Source organism: Ambystoma mexicanum, chromosome 4p (genome assembly GCF_040938575.1).
Source record: "Ambystoma mexicanum isolate Mex_15411 chromosome 4p, UKY_AmexF1_1, whole genome shotgun sequence".
Lineage (NCBI taxonomy): Eukaryota > Metazoa > Chordata > Amphibia > Caudata > Ambystomatidae > Ambystoma > Ambystoma mexicanum.
In genome coordinates this window covers 779,180,330-779,199,837 of record NC_090927.1, presented here as the reverse complement: position 1 = coordinate 779,199,837, position 19,508 = coordinate 779,180,330, and the positions used below count along the sequence as shown (strand labels likewise).

Sequence of the window (19,508 nt, the reverse complement as noted above, 5' to 3'; positions counted from 1 at the left end):
TCTCTCGAGCCGCGAGCTCCTTAAGTAATCTAATTTGGTTTTCGTCTCCAACATCAACCCAAGTGTGGACGAATGAGACTTTCGCTCCTGGAGTTCCCGTAGCTGGCGTTCAGATTCCCTCATATCCCACCGGATAGCTCAGTACGCCAAACCCTGACGCCATCACCATGCTTTTTAATATTTACTTTGAATGCTTGGCAGAGGGATGCTATGGTGAAAACTGATCCATAGTTTTCTTCAAAAGTAGTGAGCTAGGCTTTCACAGAGGGTGAGTGTGAATGCAGGGTCTCAAAGTGCCTCTGATTTCAATCTCCACGGGGGGTCTTGTATATGCCCCATCTGCTCAGGGGAGCATCGGGCAGACAGGAGAATGGTCTGAATAATGTGCACAGGCTTCTTACATAGCCCCTGACCTTTGGGAGGATGGTCCCTGAAATACACCACAGATCTATATGCCAAAACATATCGTGCACTGACGAATAATATGTGAAGCCCCTATGCATGCTCATTGTGGAGGAACCTCCAGGCATCCACCATCCCTAATTCCTGCATGCCCTCTAGAATTGCATCAGCTGCTTTTGTACTACCCCTAGTATGCGTGGAAGACCTATCCAAAGGATATCCAGTATGGTGTAAAAATTGCCACCTAAATAATCTTAGCCATGGGGAACTGCCCTAAAGAGCTTGGTAACCCTTCATAAACCTCTGGGTCATCTATGCTGGGCCCATAACTATTCAGTAGGACCACTTCTTCTTTCTTAAACGGCCATCCATGTACAAGAACATAGTGCTCTGCAGGGTCAACTAAGGATCTGGTACAACTGAATTCTAGGGAGTTATGTATCAACACCATGACACCCCTGGCTCGGGTGTAGTATCGGTTTCCCCCTGGTGGGCGCTATTGCCTGTGCCAATTGGCCCATCGCAGGTGTCTCTTGGAGCAACAGGATTTGAGCTCCCAACCTCCCCGCCTTGCTTTAGTGTAGTTACACAGCCCTCTCACATTCCAACTCAGTAGCCTAATTTAAGTGGGACTACCCTACATCCTTGATTGGTCACTGATAGACACCAGTTCTTGTACTTCTCACCATGTGCAATGGGCTAGCGACTCTCCTCTGCAGTTGCCACGTAAATCTTTACCCCCTACCCCAACCCTGTATAAGTCACTGCACCCCCACTGCCCACACATAGCTAGCAGTTTACCCCCAATCCCTGCTCTCTCTGCCATCCCCCAACCTGAACCAATAATGCATATGCAATGGGGTAAACTGTTTTCGACCGGGACAGTTACTTGAAAACATAAACATTATTAGGCATCATTGACCACAAACAGTCTTAAACTCTACAGTTGCCATCTACTAGAATTTCACACCAATACAGTCGCTAATCATCAGAACCATCTACTCAAGTGGTGGAGGAGTCGGTCGCATCGACCCGCTCTGGCAGCAGTACCTTGGCCGCAATAAACTTCACTGCCTCCTCCGGCACCGTAAAGAAATATAGCTTCCCATTAAACTGGAAGCGCAGTCTCGCCGGGTATAACATGGCATACTGCAAGTTGCATTTGTGTAACGGCTTCTTCACTCCTGTGAACTGCCGCCTCTCCTGCTGGACAGCCACAGAGAAATCCAGAAAGATGCGACTTTGTCATTTGCCAGCCTTAACACAGGGTCCCTATCTCATAGAAAGTCACCTGGCTTGGGCCTTGGTGCTAATGACCTGTGCGATTATTATTTTTTTTTTCACCGCGAACATGGGCGACAGACGGATTACTCAGTAACTGCCTCAAAAGCACCTCCAGAGCCAGCTAAATATTTCCCGTCAATGCCTGCTAGGGAACCCCCACAATATGAATGTTGTTCCTGCGTGAGCAGGACTCCAAATCCTCTCATTTCGCCTTCACTTACTTCATTTCTTTCACCAGCAGGTCCACCGTTCCCTGCAGGATGGTTCATCCTGTCTTCTGTGGCTCCAAACCTCTCTTCAGCCAGATGAATTCCTAAGAACTCGTTGGCTAGTTGCGTGCGAATTGTGGTGACATTCGCAGCAATGTCATCCAATTTTTCATACACTACTGCAAAGCCTGTTTGCATGCAGTGTAACAGCTGATGAAAGTCTGCAGGGGTGCGTGACGCAGGTCACTCGGGCACAGCGACAGGTTATTGCAGACCCTCTACTGCTTGTCTGGGGGGGTGGATTTGGCAAACCTGTCCATGTTGCCAGTTTTATTCCCCTGCCTCCTGCACCTTTCTCACCTTATTCCACTCACCCAGTATATGACAATGAGGGCCCTCCCATCCACTACTTTCGGGTTGCGCTCTGTGGATGTGCTGTGTGCCACTCTACACTGCAGGAGGATTCAGTCAGTTACTCCACTCCCCATATCCAGCACCCTCTGGCACCATTATTAGCTCACAAATGTCACCAGCAGACCATGCTCTTAGGCTGCCATCAGTCCCCAAACCATCTTGTTGCCCAGCACTGTCAGGCCACACAATACCCTGCACTGGGTGCTGATCTCTCCCTTCTGCACTCCAAATCAATGTCCCAGCAGCACTTTGCCCCCTAGTGTGCCTTCGCGCCTTACCGCTGGGGGACTGGCTGCTCCTCTATCTAAACTCACCAGCAGGAGGTTTGTTGATGAGTCACCAGTAGTCCCTGAGCCACTACGTGACCATGTGTCTTGTTACCCGCTCTCACTGTATTGCTGCCACCTCTGCCACTGTATCTCCTGGCCAGGGCTTGCCACTCCCCTCCAACACGGTCCGGGAGCAGGCCAGCACCATACGGCTCCCTCAGTGCCTCTCCGCCTCAGGGTGTCGCCACATTCCACGGTGCCCACACCCACCATGGGATGGTTGTGTTCTTTGGCTTTGCCACTCCCTTCAGCAAGATGTTACCACAGGGGCTGGCAGAGGGCTACTGCTCTGCCTGTCGTTGGCCTCCCTGACACTCCTCTAGCTCCACTCCAGCCACACTGTGGGAAAATGCGCCCGGGCTCACAGCGCTCTCGCCCCAGCCCCACTACCTGGGATGTGCACGCGTCCATTTCACGGCAGCCACTGGGGACTGCAGCAAGTTCTCCCTGCGCCGCTGCCAGTGCGCTGCATCAGGATTCCAGCGCTATCACTATAGGTGGCTGTTATCTCACCAAATCTATGCCAGATCTGCTGCCCCGGTCTGGAGCTCTAGAGCTAAGCACCCATCATGGTTGGCTGCCCAACAGCGCCCCCCCCCCCTCATACACATGTTCAAGGTGAGTGGGCGTTAAGGTAAGATTATGAAAAATATTAACTAATGAACATCACAAAATGTTAGACATAGCAGGATGTCTCAAGAATCCTAAACTTGGAAAAGATGACATAAAGTTGCAATCATATCTTGAATTCATATACTAAAGTATACCATGACATATTGAAGTAAAACAATGCACATTAATTATGGTCCATGTGGGTATATATGGCCTCTTTCACTCTCTCTAGTAGGTACATTAGAGTCTGTGTACCAAACTCGCTTCACGAAGCTCTGTGCTAGAGTTTGGGGAGGAATGGAGTTTTAGACTGAGATCTAGGGCTGCCAGCACCTACAAATTGCAGGTTTCACTGTCCTCTTTCTCCCTTGCATGAGTCCAGAAAACAGTTTGGTCTTCCAGGTCTTTCGCCAAATATTTTTCAGGCATTTGTCAGATGATCAGAGATATGACCTAGTCACCCCTTACCTTTTGAACCTAAAATCTGGTCCAGCAACTGCCTCTGCATTCTGCCAGAGCCAGAGGTTCTGAGCTAATAGGCCCCAAATCTATAATAGTGAGGCTAGTAAAGAAAGCTCTGAGTTTGCAGCATTTGGGTCTATCGCCTGGGGTTACAATGAGTGTGTGAGACCTGAGGCCCAAAATAGGTCCATCTCAGACGATGCATAGTCAGCTGTCAACAGATGCACACAGAGCCACAGGCCAAAGGACCACGTTCCCCTTTCCAGGGTGTGCAAGTTCACCGGTGTTGTGGCGTCTCCTTAGTGGTCCAAAATGCTTTTGCAGGATTTCCAGTTTTCTCAGAGAACGGAACATGAAGGATGGACACAGAGCTGGAGCGAGGCAGGTGGGGGCAATTTTGAAGAGGTAATATGGTGCAGACAAGGTATATGTCCTGTTTATTTTTATTATATAGCACACACCTAGCTGTGAAGTAACAGAGCTCTGTAAAAAAAGGGGTATACAGTAATCTAGTATAATGTAATGCACACAGTTGGAAGGATAGGTGAACTTAGAGAGGGGATACACAGGGTTGCCGGCTGAGGATCCAGCGTTGGGCGGGAAAGGCAGATGCAGTCTATTTGTCAATCCACAGCTGCGTTTCCCTTAAATCTATATTTGTGAGTTCACAACCTGGCCCTTCCTTACCTTCTGTCGTGAGCGAGGATGCAACATATGTTGTATTTAAATACTGTCAGAGGATGTCGAAGGTGCCAGGTTATTAAGCAACTCCCCCACCCCCAATTCACCCACTTCTTTCTATGCAATGGTCAGATTCCCGAGTAGATGAATGCTCTCAGTTGGTAGAGCAGCGTGCACTGGTGGAGGAGCCCACACCACAGATCGAGAGGAGCCGCCATCATTTGACATGTTATGCCAAGCAAATGAAATAAATGACTACATTATGAGAAGCCAAGCATCTCCTGGTCTCAATATTTTAAATTCACGCTAACCTTGAATAGGGATGATTGAGCCTTAAAATGCTCAACTGAAATCCCGGTTCAAACCTTTGAGGAACAGGTTCAAATCGGCTAAAGTCGTTTGAGCCTCCATAGGGATGGCCCGCGAGCTGCATCATGCCGGTAAATGTTAAAATTGCTAAAGTGAACTTCTGCCAGATTCCGGGCATCGGTAATAGGAACACACCCTGCATTGCTGGAGGGGGCCCTATCTGGAGCGGCAGGTAGCACCCCTTAACTTCTCAGAACAGCATGCATGCTTGGTCACTTTGTGTGCAGTATAACATTGTTAAAGGGATGTTATGGTTCAAAGTAAAACCGAAAAACCCCTGACATTCACTAGTTATGTTAAGCTAAGCAACCATAACTCGAGCCACCAGCGTGCATTGCTAAGACTAACACCCAGGACATCAAAGATGACATCACAAATATCATTGATGACATCACTGTTGACATCACATGTGCATGTACTTTTCATGAAAAGTCTGTACAAGGGATTCATATTATAATGTTGACAAAGTGTCAAGGATCATTGGAATAAATATCATGAGCTACGTCGTTCATTAAGCAATGCATTGATATAAATAGCATTCTATTATGAAGTTCTTTACAGTATAGTAAGCTACTCATGTCTAAACATAAGCATTGTGTGCAGCATACATGATGGGGATGCAATATTCATAATCTTTCCATGTTGAATAGTGAAATGATAAATGCTTCGAGTTTTGTGTACTGTGCAACATGTAATAAGTAGCTAATGAAACCCACTTCCTATATAATTTTATTATTACATAACAAAACAAAGAGACACAAAAACACATACAAATATGAGTATATACAGGGAAAGTGAAGTACTCACAAAAGCAGCAGTAGAACCAGAAATTGTTCATAACCTACCTGGTTATCTTTATGCACAGAAATGATTACTCTGCTTCAAACCTACTACTTCCCTATGTATACCTGTCACATGATGTGACTGCACCCTAAAGAGAGTAATGCAAATACAAATATGAGCATATCCAGAGAAAGTACAGTAATAAAAAAACAGCAGAACAATAAGAAAGTGTTGATAACCTTATTGATTGTCTTCATACACAGAAAGCATTGGTATTTTTCAAGTGTGTATTCTCCTTATGTATAGGTTTCATATGCTGTGAGTGAACCCCAAATGAATTACTGTAAGAACATATTTGAAGTAGAAGTCCACAAATGTAGTACTGTTTGATTTCTTTGTTACTAAGTATTACTGGTTAAGATATGTAGTAAAGGAAAAAAGAGGGAGCCAGACATGTGATGTCATCAGTGACATTTGTGATGTCATCTTTGATGTCCTGGGTGTTAGTCTTAGCAATGCACGTTGGTGGCGCGAGTTCTGGTTGCTTAGCTTACCATTACTAGCGAATTTCAGGGGTTTTACGGTTTTACTTGTAACCATAATGTCCCTTTAACAAAGTTTTTTTAGTGAATGAATATATATATATTCAACTCTACAACCGTATCATTGCCTATGGTCCTAATTGCCACTAAGCTAAAGTTAATGGTTCATTCGTTTTTTTTAGTTTTGGCTCATGTATGAAGTTTTAGTAGGACTTTCTGCAAGTGCATGTCAGCACTTCATCACCCTGCTTCACTTCACTGCTTCACTTCACTGTGATATGTTGGGTTGGAATAGTGTGTTCTCTGTCTGGCGTATTCAGAATCTGGCCTACAAATGCCTCTGTATGAAAATGTGAAAACTGCCGTATTCGGGCATTAACGTATGACTGCTTTATTCTTTACTGGGAACACTCGGATGGTGGCTCTGGGTAGCCAAATGGTCTCAAAATTAAAAAATACCTTCTATTGACAAATTAATTTTACGCTATTTTCAGTAGTGTGTGCTGATGAAAAATAACTTCTTCAAATTTTCTTTTTTACAGCGGTTTATTCAGTATTTGGCATCTAGAAACACATTGTTCAACCTCAGCAACTTCTTAGATAAAACGGGATCACATGGTAAGCCATACTTTATTCTATAACCAATTTCTGTTGCTTTTGTCTCCTCAAAATCAATTAACCAATGCATGAAACTGTCATCTGAGCGCTCATGTTCACCTGTCGCTATTGGGTGCTTTTGAGATGCGTTGAATAAAGACAAGGCTGCACTTAGGTGGTGGTGGGGGCATGTTTATGCACGTCAAGGAAAGCTCGTGGCAGGTCGTCATAGTCCACCCTTTTGTCATTTTGACAAGTAACAACAATAAACCTCTATTGAGTCCTTTGTGTTTGATGGTAAATGTGTATGTCTTGTCCTCCCTCTGTCTTCCCTCCCTTGTCTTGTCGCTCCTAGAAACACTTGTGTACAGGTGCGTTATAAATTACTTATCATATCATATGGATTTGTACAGCACTGAACACCACTAACATGGCAGCCTCAGGGCACTAAAAGGCAGGTGCAGGGATATGCTGAACATGAACAGGGGCTTGCATTATACTATTTTAGTGTGCCCCAAGCACCACTGGTGTAGTGCTGAAGTTAGTCAATAAAATGTTCCATCTAAAAGGATTACAGGGGCACAATTACCTGCATTGCCGTAGTGTACTTTTGGGGGCAGAGGTGGAAGAGATCTACGCAGCAACACCTGTATGACCCTGGCCCAGAACTGGAGAGCAATGGAAGGTCCTATAGCAGCATGCTGGTGGGTAAACATCTGGGGGGGAATAGCAGGGGAGAAGGTGTGCGCTCTAAAAGCAGGGACATACCAGAAATTCCTGAAGACTTGGTGTCCCTTTCATGAATATGTCAGGAATAATGAACACCACTTTCATAAGCCGCAACCCCTTAAAAACATGAGTGTAATATGAAGCGGTGATGGAAATGCTGTATACAACGCGGACAAAGGAACATGTGTTTGCCAGACAGAAAAGGGGTTCTGAGTCACATTTATTTGTATGTTAAGGGGGGTGGAGGGGTTGCGGTTATGTTTCTTTTCCTTGATTAATAATTAGTGAGACACTTGTTGAACTCACTGTTTTTGTTTAATATTTACAATATATAAAAGAAACTCAGTGCAGAAAAGATGGACAATCCCAAGGACGCCTGTGAAGGCAGGTCTTGGAAACGAAATGTTATGGCAAACGGCACCTGAACAAATACATGTGTTGTTGTACTGAGTCGCATAAATAAAGGTCTTAAAATGTTCCACCTAATCTGATGGAGTCTGTGTCATGACTCCATCCCAGAGCTCTCTCTTTGGGTCGGGCATGCTAGAAAGCTAAGTAATTTGCAAAGCCACATTGATTTAAATGAAATCCGTTTACAGTGGGGGGTGGGCTATTAAACACCTCACCAGACAGCGTAAGAGAACCCCGTCCCACAAGGCCTTCGCCAAGCAGGACAAACTCAATTGCCTTCAATGGAACCACCTTCCCAGTGTCCCAGGACTAAGAGGCAAGATACCACAGGAACTAATCAGATGGGCTGTCCCTCTGGCAATCCTCCCCTTTGCTAATAGTGGCTCCCCTTTTCTCAGCAGGGAGACCACACGTTGGAGAGAAACCCCAAACAGACAGTTACAGTAATTACAGCAGGGCAGAGGGGGAACTCAAAGGCTTGTGATAATTAGATGGGTGGGTTATTGATGTTTTAAAGGAGAGGACATGGAGTTTTAGTGCAGGTTTGAAAGCATGGTGGTATTTCTTTTTAAATACAGGGAATGGGAATTCTTGTAAAGAGAGGAAAGTGAGGCACATGAGCAGAGGTGGTTGGCAGTGCAGGACTGGGCCAATGCACTGGAGCCAAGCATGCAAGTAGGCCAGCAGCAGATGAGCGCAAGGTCAGGCTGCTCGAGAAGACTGGAAAGCATTTGATTAGGGCTCTGAAGTCCACGGATGCCGCCAGCGTGGAGTCTGAGAGAAGTGGTGGGAGAGGAAGGAGGGAGGTTGTATAAGTGTGACTAGCAAACCTTTGAATTTTGTTGAGGTTGTCAAAAGTAGAGGTAGATCAATGATGGGCTGGAGAAATAGTAAAGGCAGTGGAGAACTATGGTGAGATAATAACTGTACTTAAGTGATAGGTTAGAAGGTGGCCAATGTTTCTGTTCTTAAGGAGGTTGAACTTTGCAGCAAAAGAATTGGAGGCTATGTATAGGCGGACGTTTTAGATCGCTCGCAAAGAGAAGACCAAAGTGGCGAATCTAGTAGGTTAGTGATGGGGGTCAGGGTGAAGCGGAATGAGGCACTCAAAGCGTGGTGGAGCAAGGTGCACAGGGAGGTAACTTACTTTTTTCTTAGTGTTGCACACAAGACATCAGTCCTATTCAGTGTCCTATAGCTGAGACAAATGTGACGGTGGAGGAAAGATGAAATACATGTATGCATCAGTGAGCAGGTGGTATGACGAACTAAAAGAGGAGATTGTTACCTAGAGACGAGGTACAGAGGGTGAAGCATAGTGTGGCAAGGACGGGGGGCTTGCAGTCTCCCACTGGGAGGTTGGTGGAATTGGAGGTATCTGAATTCCAGGCAATAATGATTGATTAGAGAGAGTACTCAATTTGCCTAAATAGCTTCCTATTTAAGAAGAGGTGGTGAGCAGTGGTTAGTAAATTGGAGACATGAGTCCGATATATTACTATGGAGTGACAATGGCAGAAGCAGGAAAATAGGGGGGTCACAAACCTAGTTGACTTTAAGGTAGTTTCTGATTCACGTAAGACTTCCTTTTTTAGAACTTTGGAGTAATGGGAAAGGAGAGGGCCAGGCCTATAGTTGCCAGGATCAGTAGAGGCCCTCGTTGGATGGGTAGCACCATGGTTCAAGCAGGCTGGGAATATGCCTGATGTGAGAGAGGTTGAGTGAGAAGAGAGGTATGAGAACAGGTAAGAGGTGCCAGAGCTTTTTTTGTTTGGGTAGCAAACCTGTGAACTGGGTCACAGTGTGGGTTGGCGTGAAAAACAATGGGCACCAGTTCAGTAGGTGAGGTAGGAAAGAAGTAGTCCAGGGAGGAAAGAGTGGGGTGTGAGAACTGAGTCATGGCGGAGAAAGACGTGGCCTGATATTGTCATGGATATCTGAGATCTTGGATGATGAGAAGTAAAACGAAGTCATTGGCAGACAAGAAGCAGGAAATGGTGAACATAGCAACCAGTGGGCAGCATGGTCTGACAAGTAGTGGGCAAGGGATCGTATTGAGGTGATATGGTTGGAGTCATTGCTAGACTTGGCTTGACCTGTGGGAGTATTCAGCACAGAAGAGGCACCCTTGCAAATGGTCCGAGTTGTGGGGGAGCAGTGTATATTCCATATTACATGCATGTAGTCCATGTTGATATTGAGGCAGCAAATGTCTGGAGAGACAGAATGCTTGGGAGAGGGTTAGGCTGAGTATAGTTTCATCTTTGGTAGTAGTGTTCAAAAGGAAAGCTGAGGTCCAGGCTGAAATCCTGGAAGGATTGGTGAATAGAGTGTAGTGATGGGGTGGGCAGGTAGCGAAGGCCTGACCTCACCAAGATAGGGATTCAGTGCTTGAAGTTTAAACTAAGTTTAGTTGGTGGAGATTGGCGCAGGGATAGAATGGAGGGGGAACCTTAACACTCAAATGGACAAATGTATGGTCCAATGGAGAGAGATCACCAGAGAGGATAAATGAGGTTAGGGAAGTGGATAGACAATATCAAGGGAGTTGCTGTTGGATTGAGTAGGTTGGTATTGATGTACAGTGAAGGAGAAATAGGTTGGGAGAGTTTAATTCAAGTTAGAGGTGGGAGGAGATGCTTTGGGTAGGTTGAAGTCACCTAATGAGGCCTGTGTGGAAAGGGACTAGAAGTAGGCTGAGGAATACAGAGTTGAGGGGGAGTTGCAGGTGTGAGAATGTTGGCTGGTTTGGCATTTGTTATTTAAACGTGTTACATTTTTAACTTGAAAGGGTATTTAATTGGTTAGTAATGTGATGTTGGTCTATAATTCTTTATTAGCATGTCATAAGCCAACACCAATTAATTCCAACCTTTCTGGGATTCCCTAGGTTGCATACATACTTTTCAGAAGTGTACAATGTTGCTTGAGTAGCTTGTGACCAATCCATGCCCTGTACAACTGCACCAGTATGGTTAAAACGTGAGTCATGAATTAGGCTTGACGTGGAATATTTATTCCAGCACCTGTGCCCTACATGAACCTGCATGTGTGGTACCAATTCTGAGTGTGTGTATACAATATATTTTAGGGGGAACACAATTTCCTTTTTCTTCTATTAAAAAACACAAGCTCCATAGCTTGAACATTTTCAAGACTGGTAACACAAGTTGAAGGGCTTTCCGTTGCAATGTAGTTCTCAGATGCTGGAGCCGCCATGCCTGTGTCTGAAAGTTCCCTTGTGAATTATCTGTTCAAAGATAGGCTGTGTGTTTTACTTTCTCTGCTCTGGGGCTCAACACTCAGACTGTACATTGGGCTAATAGGTCCTTCTGATATTTCCGCTTGGAGATACTTGGCTTTGGTTAGGAACCAGGACTGGTGGCTTGTAGGTGCAAACATTGTATGTCTCCTCTGGTGTTGTGGAGCAGATGTAGGTGGATGATCAGGACAACAGGCCTGTTAGGAGCTATGGAGGTTAAGGCAAGACAACTACAGTACTGTGCAGACTGATAGTGAACAGATGCAGGACTCTATTGATGGTCCTCTAGGTAATGAAGTATTCCGGGAGTTGGTACCAAGCATGGCTGGTTTGTTTGGTTTCAGAATGTACCAGGCACCTATCTGAAAGTCTTGTCAGCCGCCAGTGTGTCTTGCCGGTGACAGCTTAAGCGTGGTATCCCAAAATGGAGCTGGTCAGTCCACCAGGTGTTCCAAAGACATTTCCAAAGGCTTCCAAATCATGGATCTTCGAGCAGGGGGTGGAGACTAACTGTTCCCACTGGTCAAAGGGTCGGAGCACCAACAAGGGTATATCACGGAGAGAAGCAGGGTGTCACTGGGCCAATCACTCGAGTCAATGCTTGTCTGCTGCCGGGGTGGTCCTCTGGTCATCAGTGGGGTGCTCTTCATACAAGTCTGAGTTCCAACAATGCATTAGCCCAAGCTCACCAACAGTAAGGATCTGAAACGTTCAAACAGCCCATTGCTGTCTTCTTCATGGCTTGGCTCATTGTGGTGACCAGGTCCAGCAAGACTTCTGTAGTGTGCAGGACTTCAGGATTATTGACCGAAGACAAGGAAAATGAGTGCTATCCCGGTCTTTCCATGGAAGGTGGCCATCTGATTTCAGCATGCCTTAGAAAGAGCTTTGCAGTCAGGTGGGTCTTGGAAGGGTGCAACATATTCCACTCTGGTCGGCATTTGTTGAAGCGTTCAACATTGTCATCAGCCACTCGCCTTCTGTTAATGATTTTGCCTTTAGATTCCCCACTTAGTGTTGATTTAACGTTTTCCAGATGTACTGTTGCTTTAAAAGTATGCTGTAACATTGCAGAGGTTCTAATTTTATTTCAAGATTGATGGAATGGATATCTAATGTCTCGGGAGGATAGCTCAGGGGAAACGTGCTCGCCTTGGAAGCAAGACGACAATAAGCAACACAGGTTCGATCCCCGGGTCCGCGCTTAGAATCCTCTGGGTATTAAGCGTGTTATAATAACCAATCGTATCATATCTGGATATTTTGAAACCTAAATTGTTGGAACACATTTTGTGAATTGTGAGCGGAGTAACATTTTGCAATGAAGTACCTTAAACATGTCTGAGGCGGCTCCTTTTTTTTTTGTCATCAGACTCTTCTTTGCCAGGACATCGTTTGCTTCTTTGCAGCAGTTCAATTTCAGGGATGCTCCCGTTCTTGAACCAAGCCTGGCACTAGGCATTAAACCTGTGTGGAGGCTTAGTCAGTGAAGTCCCCACTTACACCCACAGGCTTCCAGCAGCTGCTGCCTGCAAATCGTGTACATATGCTCTCCTCTTATGTCTTTCGCATCTCACAACCTCTCGCTGTGATCATCTGCTGGTTAAGTCTGCTTAGATGTACTTTTTATAACCATCGGTTCAAGGGTATGCTGATTTTATACTTTTTCAAGACTTGACAAATTTATTTGAATGAGTCTAGCGATCAAAGCCAAAACAACTCTGGGGCGAGCGGGGGAGTTGTGGGTGGGGAGGTTCATTACGGTGCATTTTAGTGCACAAATTAAAAACATTGGATCAAATACCATACAAAGTCCAATCAGTTCTGTAGGTAAAAACATAAATTACTCCAGTGGGTTACAAGCTACACACGGAACAGTTTGATGCCGGTTATGTCCCAAGGAAGTCCGTGTTTTAGCACTATACACCAACATTTCCACTATAAAACACATTTTCTGCTGTTTGTGCTCAATGAAAATCAAGAGGTCTTTCTCAACACTAAATTAAAGTATTGCAACTATACATGTCGTGGCGCTTGTTGCCCCAGTTCTATCTCATGTGGCTCTTACTGCCCGGGACCCCTCCACAAGGTGCTCCCCACCTCCTCCCCAGTTCTCCTCTTTCCACATGGCATACCCAGGCTCGGACAGGCCTATAGGGTAGCAGGGCAATGCCGAATTGAAGGCCCGACATGCTTGTGTGGGCCAGTTTATTTTTGTTCAAAGTGGGCCAGTTTTTTGCCGAAAGTGGCCCAGTTTAATGAATTACTTCAACTTTGCTAGTAGTTTTGACCAGTTTTAAACAAATATTTTTTAAACTGCACAATTTTCAACATTTTTTACCAAAACACTTCACCCTCTGGGTACTACTCAAATAGTCTGCCACAAAAGGAATGAATTGCATTTGTGACTGTTGGCCACTTTTCATTGGTGCACGAGCCAATTGTATGACCCAGTTCGACCCTGGGCATTCCCAACCCCAGTTATCCTCCTTGTGGCATTCAGACCGTCAATTATTGTCCACGTGGTGCTCACACACTCATTCACCCCCAAGTGGTGCTCAGACCCCCTGACCATGCCCCGCATTGCACTTGCTCCCCTGGGTTTATTCCCCACCTGGTGCTCTCATTTGGTGCTGCCCCACGTGTTTACTGCACTGGCCCGACCCCACGTTTTCTCACTAGCCAATTTCTTTTTTTTTAAACTTTTGTTTATTCATTCAGCTTGGTAACACAGATACAGGTGAATAACAATAGAGCCTTTAGAAGCAAAACAGGGCAATCGGCATATTACATGCAATACATATCAATGGGATACATAAAGGAAAGGGTAACGACATAAGCACCAGGGGGCCCATAGAGGGTCGAAATAAAAGGTAAATGAGAGACAGCTCAGGGGCCACCTGAGGTTGAGTTAGGAGAGGGAGCTGGGGATACGGAATCTGAGTCGGTGTCAGTGGAGGACATGAACGAGCGGAACTTCTGCCATATGTCTCTAGGCCTGGAGCAGGCGGGTTGTTGGACCGCCCAGGATTCTTCAGTGTCGGAGGCCCATGTAACTGGTTTGAGCCACTGCGCGTGGGTGGGGGGGGTAGGCCGTAACCAGCAGAGTAGGATTGTACGCACCGCTAGTAGCATGCAGAGACCGGCCAGTTTCCTGGAGTCGCGGTGGAGTTCAGGGAAATCATGAAATAGGCATTTCATTGGAGATGGAAGGAAGGGAGATTCGAGGATGGTCGATGTAGTGGAGCACACTGAGGTCCAGAATTGGGTGAGTCGAGGACATGACCAGATCATGTGGATGTAATCGGCCTCCTCGTAGCCGCATCTAGGGCACCTAGGGGAGGAGTCACTAGAGATGTGATGTAGCCTGGTCGGGGTGTAGTGGTACCTGTGAGTCACCTTAAATTGGATCAGTTTGAACCGGGAGTTGAAGGACACCCCATGGATCCGTGCACACATGTGGGACCAACGTTCATCGGTTATCTCGAGGCCGAGATCTGTCTCCCAGGAGCGCCGTAGTTTGGGGAATGTGGGGGGTGACCTGGTTTGGAGTAAGGTGTATAGTCTGGAGATTTTGCCCCTCATTGGGTCAGGTGAGGAAAGCTCGGTGATTGCAGGTTCGTCAGGTGGCAATGTTGGGAAGCCTGTGTACTTGTGCTTGAGGACTCTACGTAGGGATGAATACTGAAGCCAGACGGAAGGTTTCCGTCTAAGGGGGGCCGGGAGGTCGGGCCATTCTATAAAATTACCTTGTTCGAATATATCGCGCAGCAGTTCATAACCCGCCTCGGCCCATGTGCGAACCACGGAGGGAGGAACTCGTGGGACCCCAGGGAGGAAATTCCAAATTGGAAAGTTACCGTGAAAGGGATGGGTGATGCCCAACATTTGCCAGGATTTGGACAAGGCCAAGGATGTGCATGTCGCTGGGTCAAGTGAGTCTGGTACCGCCGGGGTTGGCATGAACACCAGAGATCGAATGTTGCGATCGCTGACTGACAGCCTTTCCAGTCTAACGTGGGGCGGGGGGTCTGATATGTTGAACCAGTGTGCAGTATGCTGGAGTTGAGCCGCCAGCCAGTACTTGAGGAAGTCTGGTGCCCCAAAGCCACCCGCCTCCATTGGGGCAGAGAGGGTCTTAAGCTTAAGGCGGACCGCACCGGAATGCCAGAGGAAGGAGTTAAGAGAGCGTGTCAATGTCTGAAAGAATTCAACTCCTGGCCACAGCGGAATATTAGCAAACCTGTACAGGAGTTGGGGGAGTACCACCATCTTCAGTACCCCTATCCTGCCTGCCAGTGAGATCGGAAGTTTGTTCCAGCCCTGTATTTTTATCATAAGGTTTGTGAGGTATGACTGAAAATTATCTTCCAAGACTCGTTCAGTATGACGTGACACCACTACGCCCAGGTAAGTGAATCTAGATTGGGCCCATGCGAATCCCAAGGTATCGGGAGGGGGGAGCGTACTGGGTGTGAGAGGAAAAAGGGTTGATTTAGAGCAGTTCACTGTGAGACCGGAGATCCGCCCGAAGAGAGCAATGTCTGCAAGTATTGGGGCTAGGTTAGTTTCGGGGGAGCGGATATAGAGAAGAGCATCATCGGCATATAGAGAGACTATATCTGAGGAGCCGGCCGTACGTAGACCTCTATGTGCATGGTTCTGGCGAAGCATGTCCGCAAACGGCTCCATTGCCACAGCGAAGATTAAGGGCGAGAAGGGACAGCCTTGTCTGGTGCCCCTAGCTATTTGGAATAGGGGGGAGCAGCGGTCCTCAGTGCGAACTCTGGTGACGGGGTTGGAGTAAAGTAGCTTGACCCAGGATACAAAGGTGGGACCAAATTTGCATTTATCGAGCACCCGCCAAAGGTAGCTCCACGAGACAGAATCAAAAGCTTTTTGCATGTCTAGGGTCGCGGCCACCGCGTGTACGCCAGGGTTCACTCTGCTCATAATATTGAAAAGACGTCTCAGATTTAAGGAAGTGGAGCGGCCCGGGATGAACCCCGCTTGGTCAGGGTGGATGATGTGTGGCATGTAAGGGACCAGTCGTAGGGCGAGTAATTTTGCGAAAATTTTAACGTCACAGTTGATCAGTGAGAGCGGGCGGTAAGAGCCGCATTGAGTCGGGGGTTTGTTAGGTTTTAGTAGGACTGTTATGGTGGCTTCGCGGAGTGAAGGGGGGGAACTGGCCCGCCTCCAACGATTCCTCCCATAGAGTCACCAGGCGGGGGAGCAGGAGGGATTTGAACTGTTTATAAAACTCGACGGGGATACCGTCTGAACCTGGGGCCTTACCCGAGGATAGAGAGTCTATAGCATCTGAGAACTCCTCAGGGGTGAATGGACTCTCGAGGGATCCGATGGTGTCGGGAGAGAGAACCGAGAGTGGGAGACCATTTAGGAAAGCATCGATCTCTGCGTCGGTGGCACTGTCAGAGTGTGCATATAGAGATTGGTAGAAGGAAAGGAATTCCACATTGATATCTCCAGGGGAGGTGGCCATGGAACCATCGGGTCTCTGAATTCCGGGAATGGGCGGGGAGCCAAACTCATGGCGGAGGAGTCTGGCTAGGAGACGGCCAGGGCGTTCGCCCTCACCGTACCTCCTCGCCCGCCCGGGATTATCAAGAAACTTCAGCTCGCGGTCCGCGAGAGCGCGGAAGGTGTCCAATTCAGTGCCGATTAAGGCGAGGGTTACAGGGGTTGGATCTAGGGAATACCGAGCTTCAAGTGAGGATAACGTGGCCTCGCTCTCGGCGATCTCCCTGCGAATAGTTTTGAGGATGCCATTTTCCTTGGAGAGGGCAATGCCTCTGATGTAGACCTTAAAGGATTCCCAGAGGGTAGCCTGCGAGGACACGGAGTTGGTATTGATCTCGAAAAACTCCTCGATCGCCGACTCCATCTCAGAGCTAAATACCGAATCGAGTAAAGAATGCGGCTTCATTCTCCAGTATCTGGATCGATCCCGATCTGGGCCCCAGCATAGTGTAACGGTTACAGGGGAGTGATCGGATAGGGTCCTGGGGAGGATTGTCATGCCAGATACACTCCTTATTAGCCCATCAGACAACAGCCATCTGTCGATCCGAGAGAAGGAATCGTGGACCGTAGAGTAGAAGGAATAAGAGCGGGAATCAGGGTAGAGAAGCCTCCATGCGTCAAATAAGGATAAACGGGGAAGAGAGGAGAGTGTAGTGTAAGCCGCTCTGGAGAGTTGACGGGGTCTGGAGCCAGATCTGTCCAAGTCCACGTCGAATATTGTGTTGAAATCGCCTCCCCAGAGAATCGGTACCAGAGGGAAGCCATCTAAGAGAGTTATAAGATCAGAGTAAAATCCGGGATCATCAATGTTGGGACCGTATATATTCAACAGGACTACTTCCTTATTCTGTAGGATACCATGGAGTAAAACGTATCTGCCCAGGGGGTCGATAATCGTGGTTATGGGGTTGTATCTGAGGCTTCTGTGAATAAGGGTCATAACCCCGCGGCTCTGAGTGGAATAGGTGGTAAAGTACCTTTGGGGGCCCCATGTTTTAGCAAATTTTTCGCAGTATTCTGTGCAGGCATGTGTCTCCTGAAGGAAGAGGATTTTAGTCCCATGCCTCTCGGCTTGAAGTTGTAGTAACCTCATTTTCTTATGATTACCCAATCCCCGCACGTTCCAACTCATAAATGTCAGGGTTTCCTCACTCGACCCTCCAGGGATAGCCATAAAGAAATACGGGCGGGTGGAAATGTGCTCCCCATGGGCGGTGCTTACTGTGGATCAATTGAAAACGCCGACGGGGCCATGATGCTTCGGGCTCTGCTCTTTCTGAGAATACCAAGCTGCTTTTAACATTTAACCCCGATCCCCCCTCCCCCTCCCACATCCCTCCCCCAAACGAAGGGATGAACAACCCACACCCAAGCAACCAGAACAAACACGATGGCATCAACGCCTGGGGGGCCTGTGTACCGGCCTGGCGGCGATGCTCCGAACCTTAAGGCAATTTAAGGATAAACATAATGCCCACTAGTATTACCCGTACCCACCCAGGGGAGGTTCCATGGGTGACGGTGGGGGAAATGGGCAGCAGGTGGTGGAACAAGAGAACTGGAGTGAAAAAGTGTGTATAACCGATCCACTGGACCAAGAAGCGTATTAGCTTAACTGCGAGAACCGAGAGAGAATCCTAAGGAGAGGTGAACCAGGGGGAGAAAAGCATTTGGCGGGCCACCATAGCCCATCAGGGAGGGGGGTGGACCGAGCAGGAGACTGCCCGGCGACTCGGCCATGTTGTGAAGGGCCAGTGAATCTGGGGGCAACAATCACAGTGAGAAACAACAACAGTGATACCAACATTTTGTCAAAAGTGTGAATGAGGCACTACTCAATAGACTTATCAGGTAATAGCGGAATTACAGAAATCCAGCCAAGCAGGATTAGACGGTGTCAGTTCAACAGTTGGGGCGATCTGTTGCGAGCAAGTGTCAGTGGCCGTCGAGGGGGCATTTCAGCCAGGAAAGTGTTCATCAATGAACCTGGATGCCTCCTCGGGGAGCGTGAAAAAGTATACCCGGTTTGTGTGTTCGATACGCAGTTTGGCGGGGTATAACATTGCATATTTAACATGGAGGTCGCGCAGCCTCTTCTTCACTGCCAGGAAGGTTTTTCGCTCACGTTGAACTGCCACAGAAAAGTCTGGATATAGATGGATCCTGGCTGCGCCTAGGAGGAGGTCCCCCTTGGCCCTCGCCGCCCTGAGGAGTGCATCGCGGTCGCGAAAGTTCAAGACCCTGGCTATGATCGGGCGTGGGGGTGCTCCAGGTTTAGGTTTTGCCATAAGTGAGCGGTGGGCCCTCTCGATCGCAAACTGCGGGGAAAGTTTAGGGGAGTCAAGGAGTTGGAGTAGCATGCCTTCCACGTAGTCTTCCATGGGTTCATGTATATCATCCTCTGGCACCCCGATTATACGGAGGTTGTTGCGCCTCGAACAGGATTCGAGGTCTTCGTTCTTCTTCTCAACCTCCGTAACGCGGGCAGATAGCGTGGAGACCTCCGCACGAAGGGAACCCAGACCGTCCTCGGCGGCGCTCACTCATGTCTCGATCTCTGTAACCCGACCATCAGTCCTCTCCATGTGTGCTTTGATGGATGAGATCGTGCCGTTCATGTCATCGAGTTTACTATGAAGTGTGGTGAACCCCTCTCGGATAAACTCCATCATTTTCTGGGAGTCGGGTGGTTCCAGTACCAGTGAGGGGGAAGGTTCCAGTGATGACGCCTCAGCTCCGGGGGTCCCCGAGGGTTTCGTGAAGATATTGATGGAGGATTGTTTCTTGCCGGTTCGTGTTGACATGTTGCCGGAAGGGGGGGAACCTTGAGTGCAAAAGAGATAGGGTAGGGCCACAAGGGGAGACACCAGGATCG

General features: G+C 47.6%; 1 protein-coding gene across 1 annotated transcript in view; it reads left to right on the top strand.

The window, feature by feature from the left end:
• Positions 1–19,508, top strand: part of SNAP91 (synaptosome associated protein 91) — a 1,173,930-nt gene that overhangs the window by 241,666 nt on the left and 912,756 nt on the right. The window contains exon 4 of the mRNA XM_069606330.1: positions 6,630–6,705. Coding sequence (XP_069462431.1) covers positions 6,630–6,705 — 76 coding nt within the window. The remainder of the gene's footprint in view (positions 1–6,629; positions 6,706–19,508) is intronic.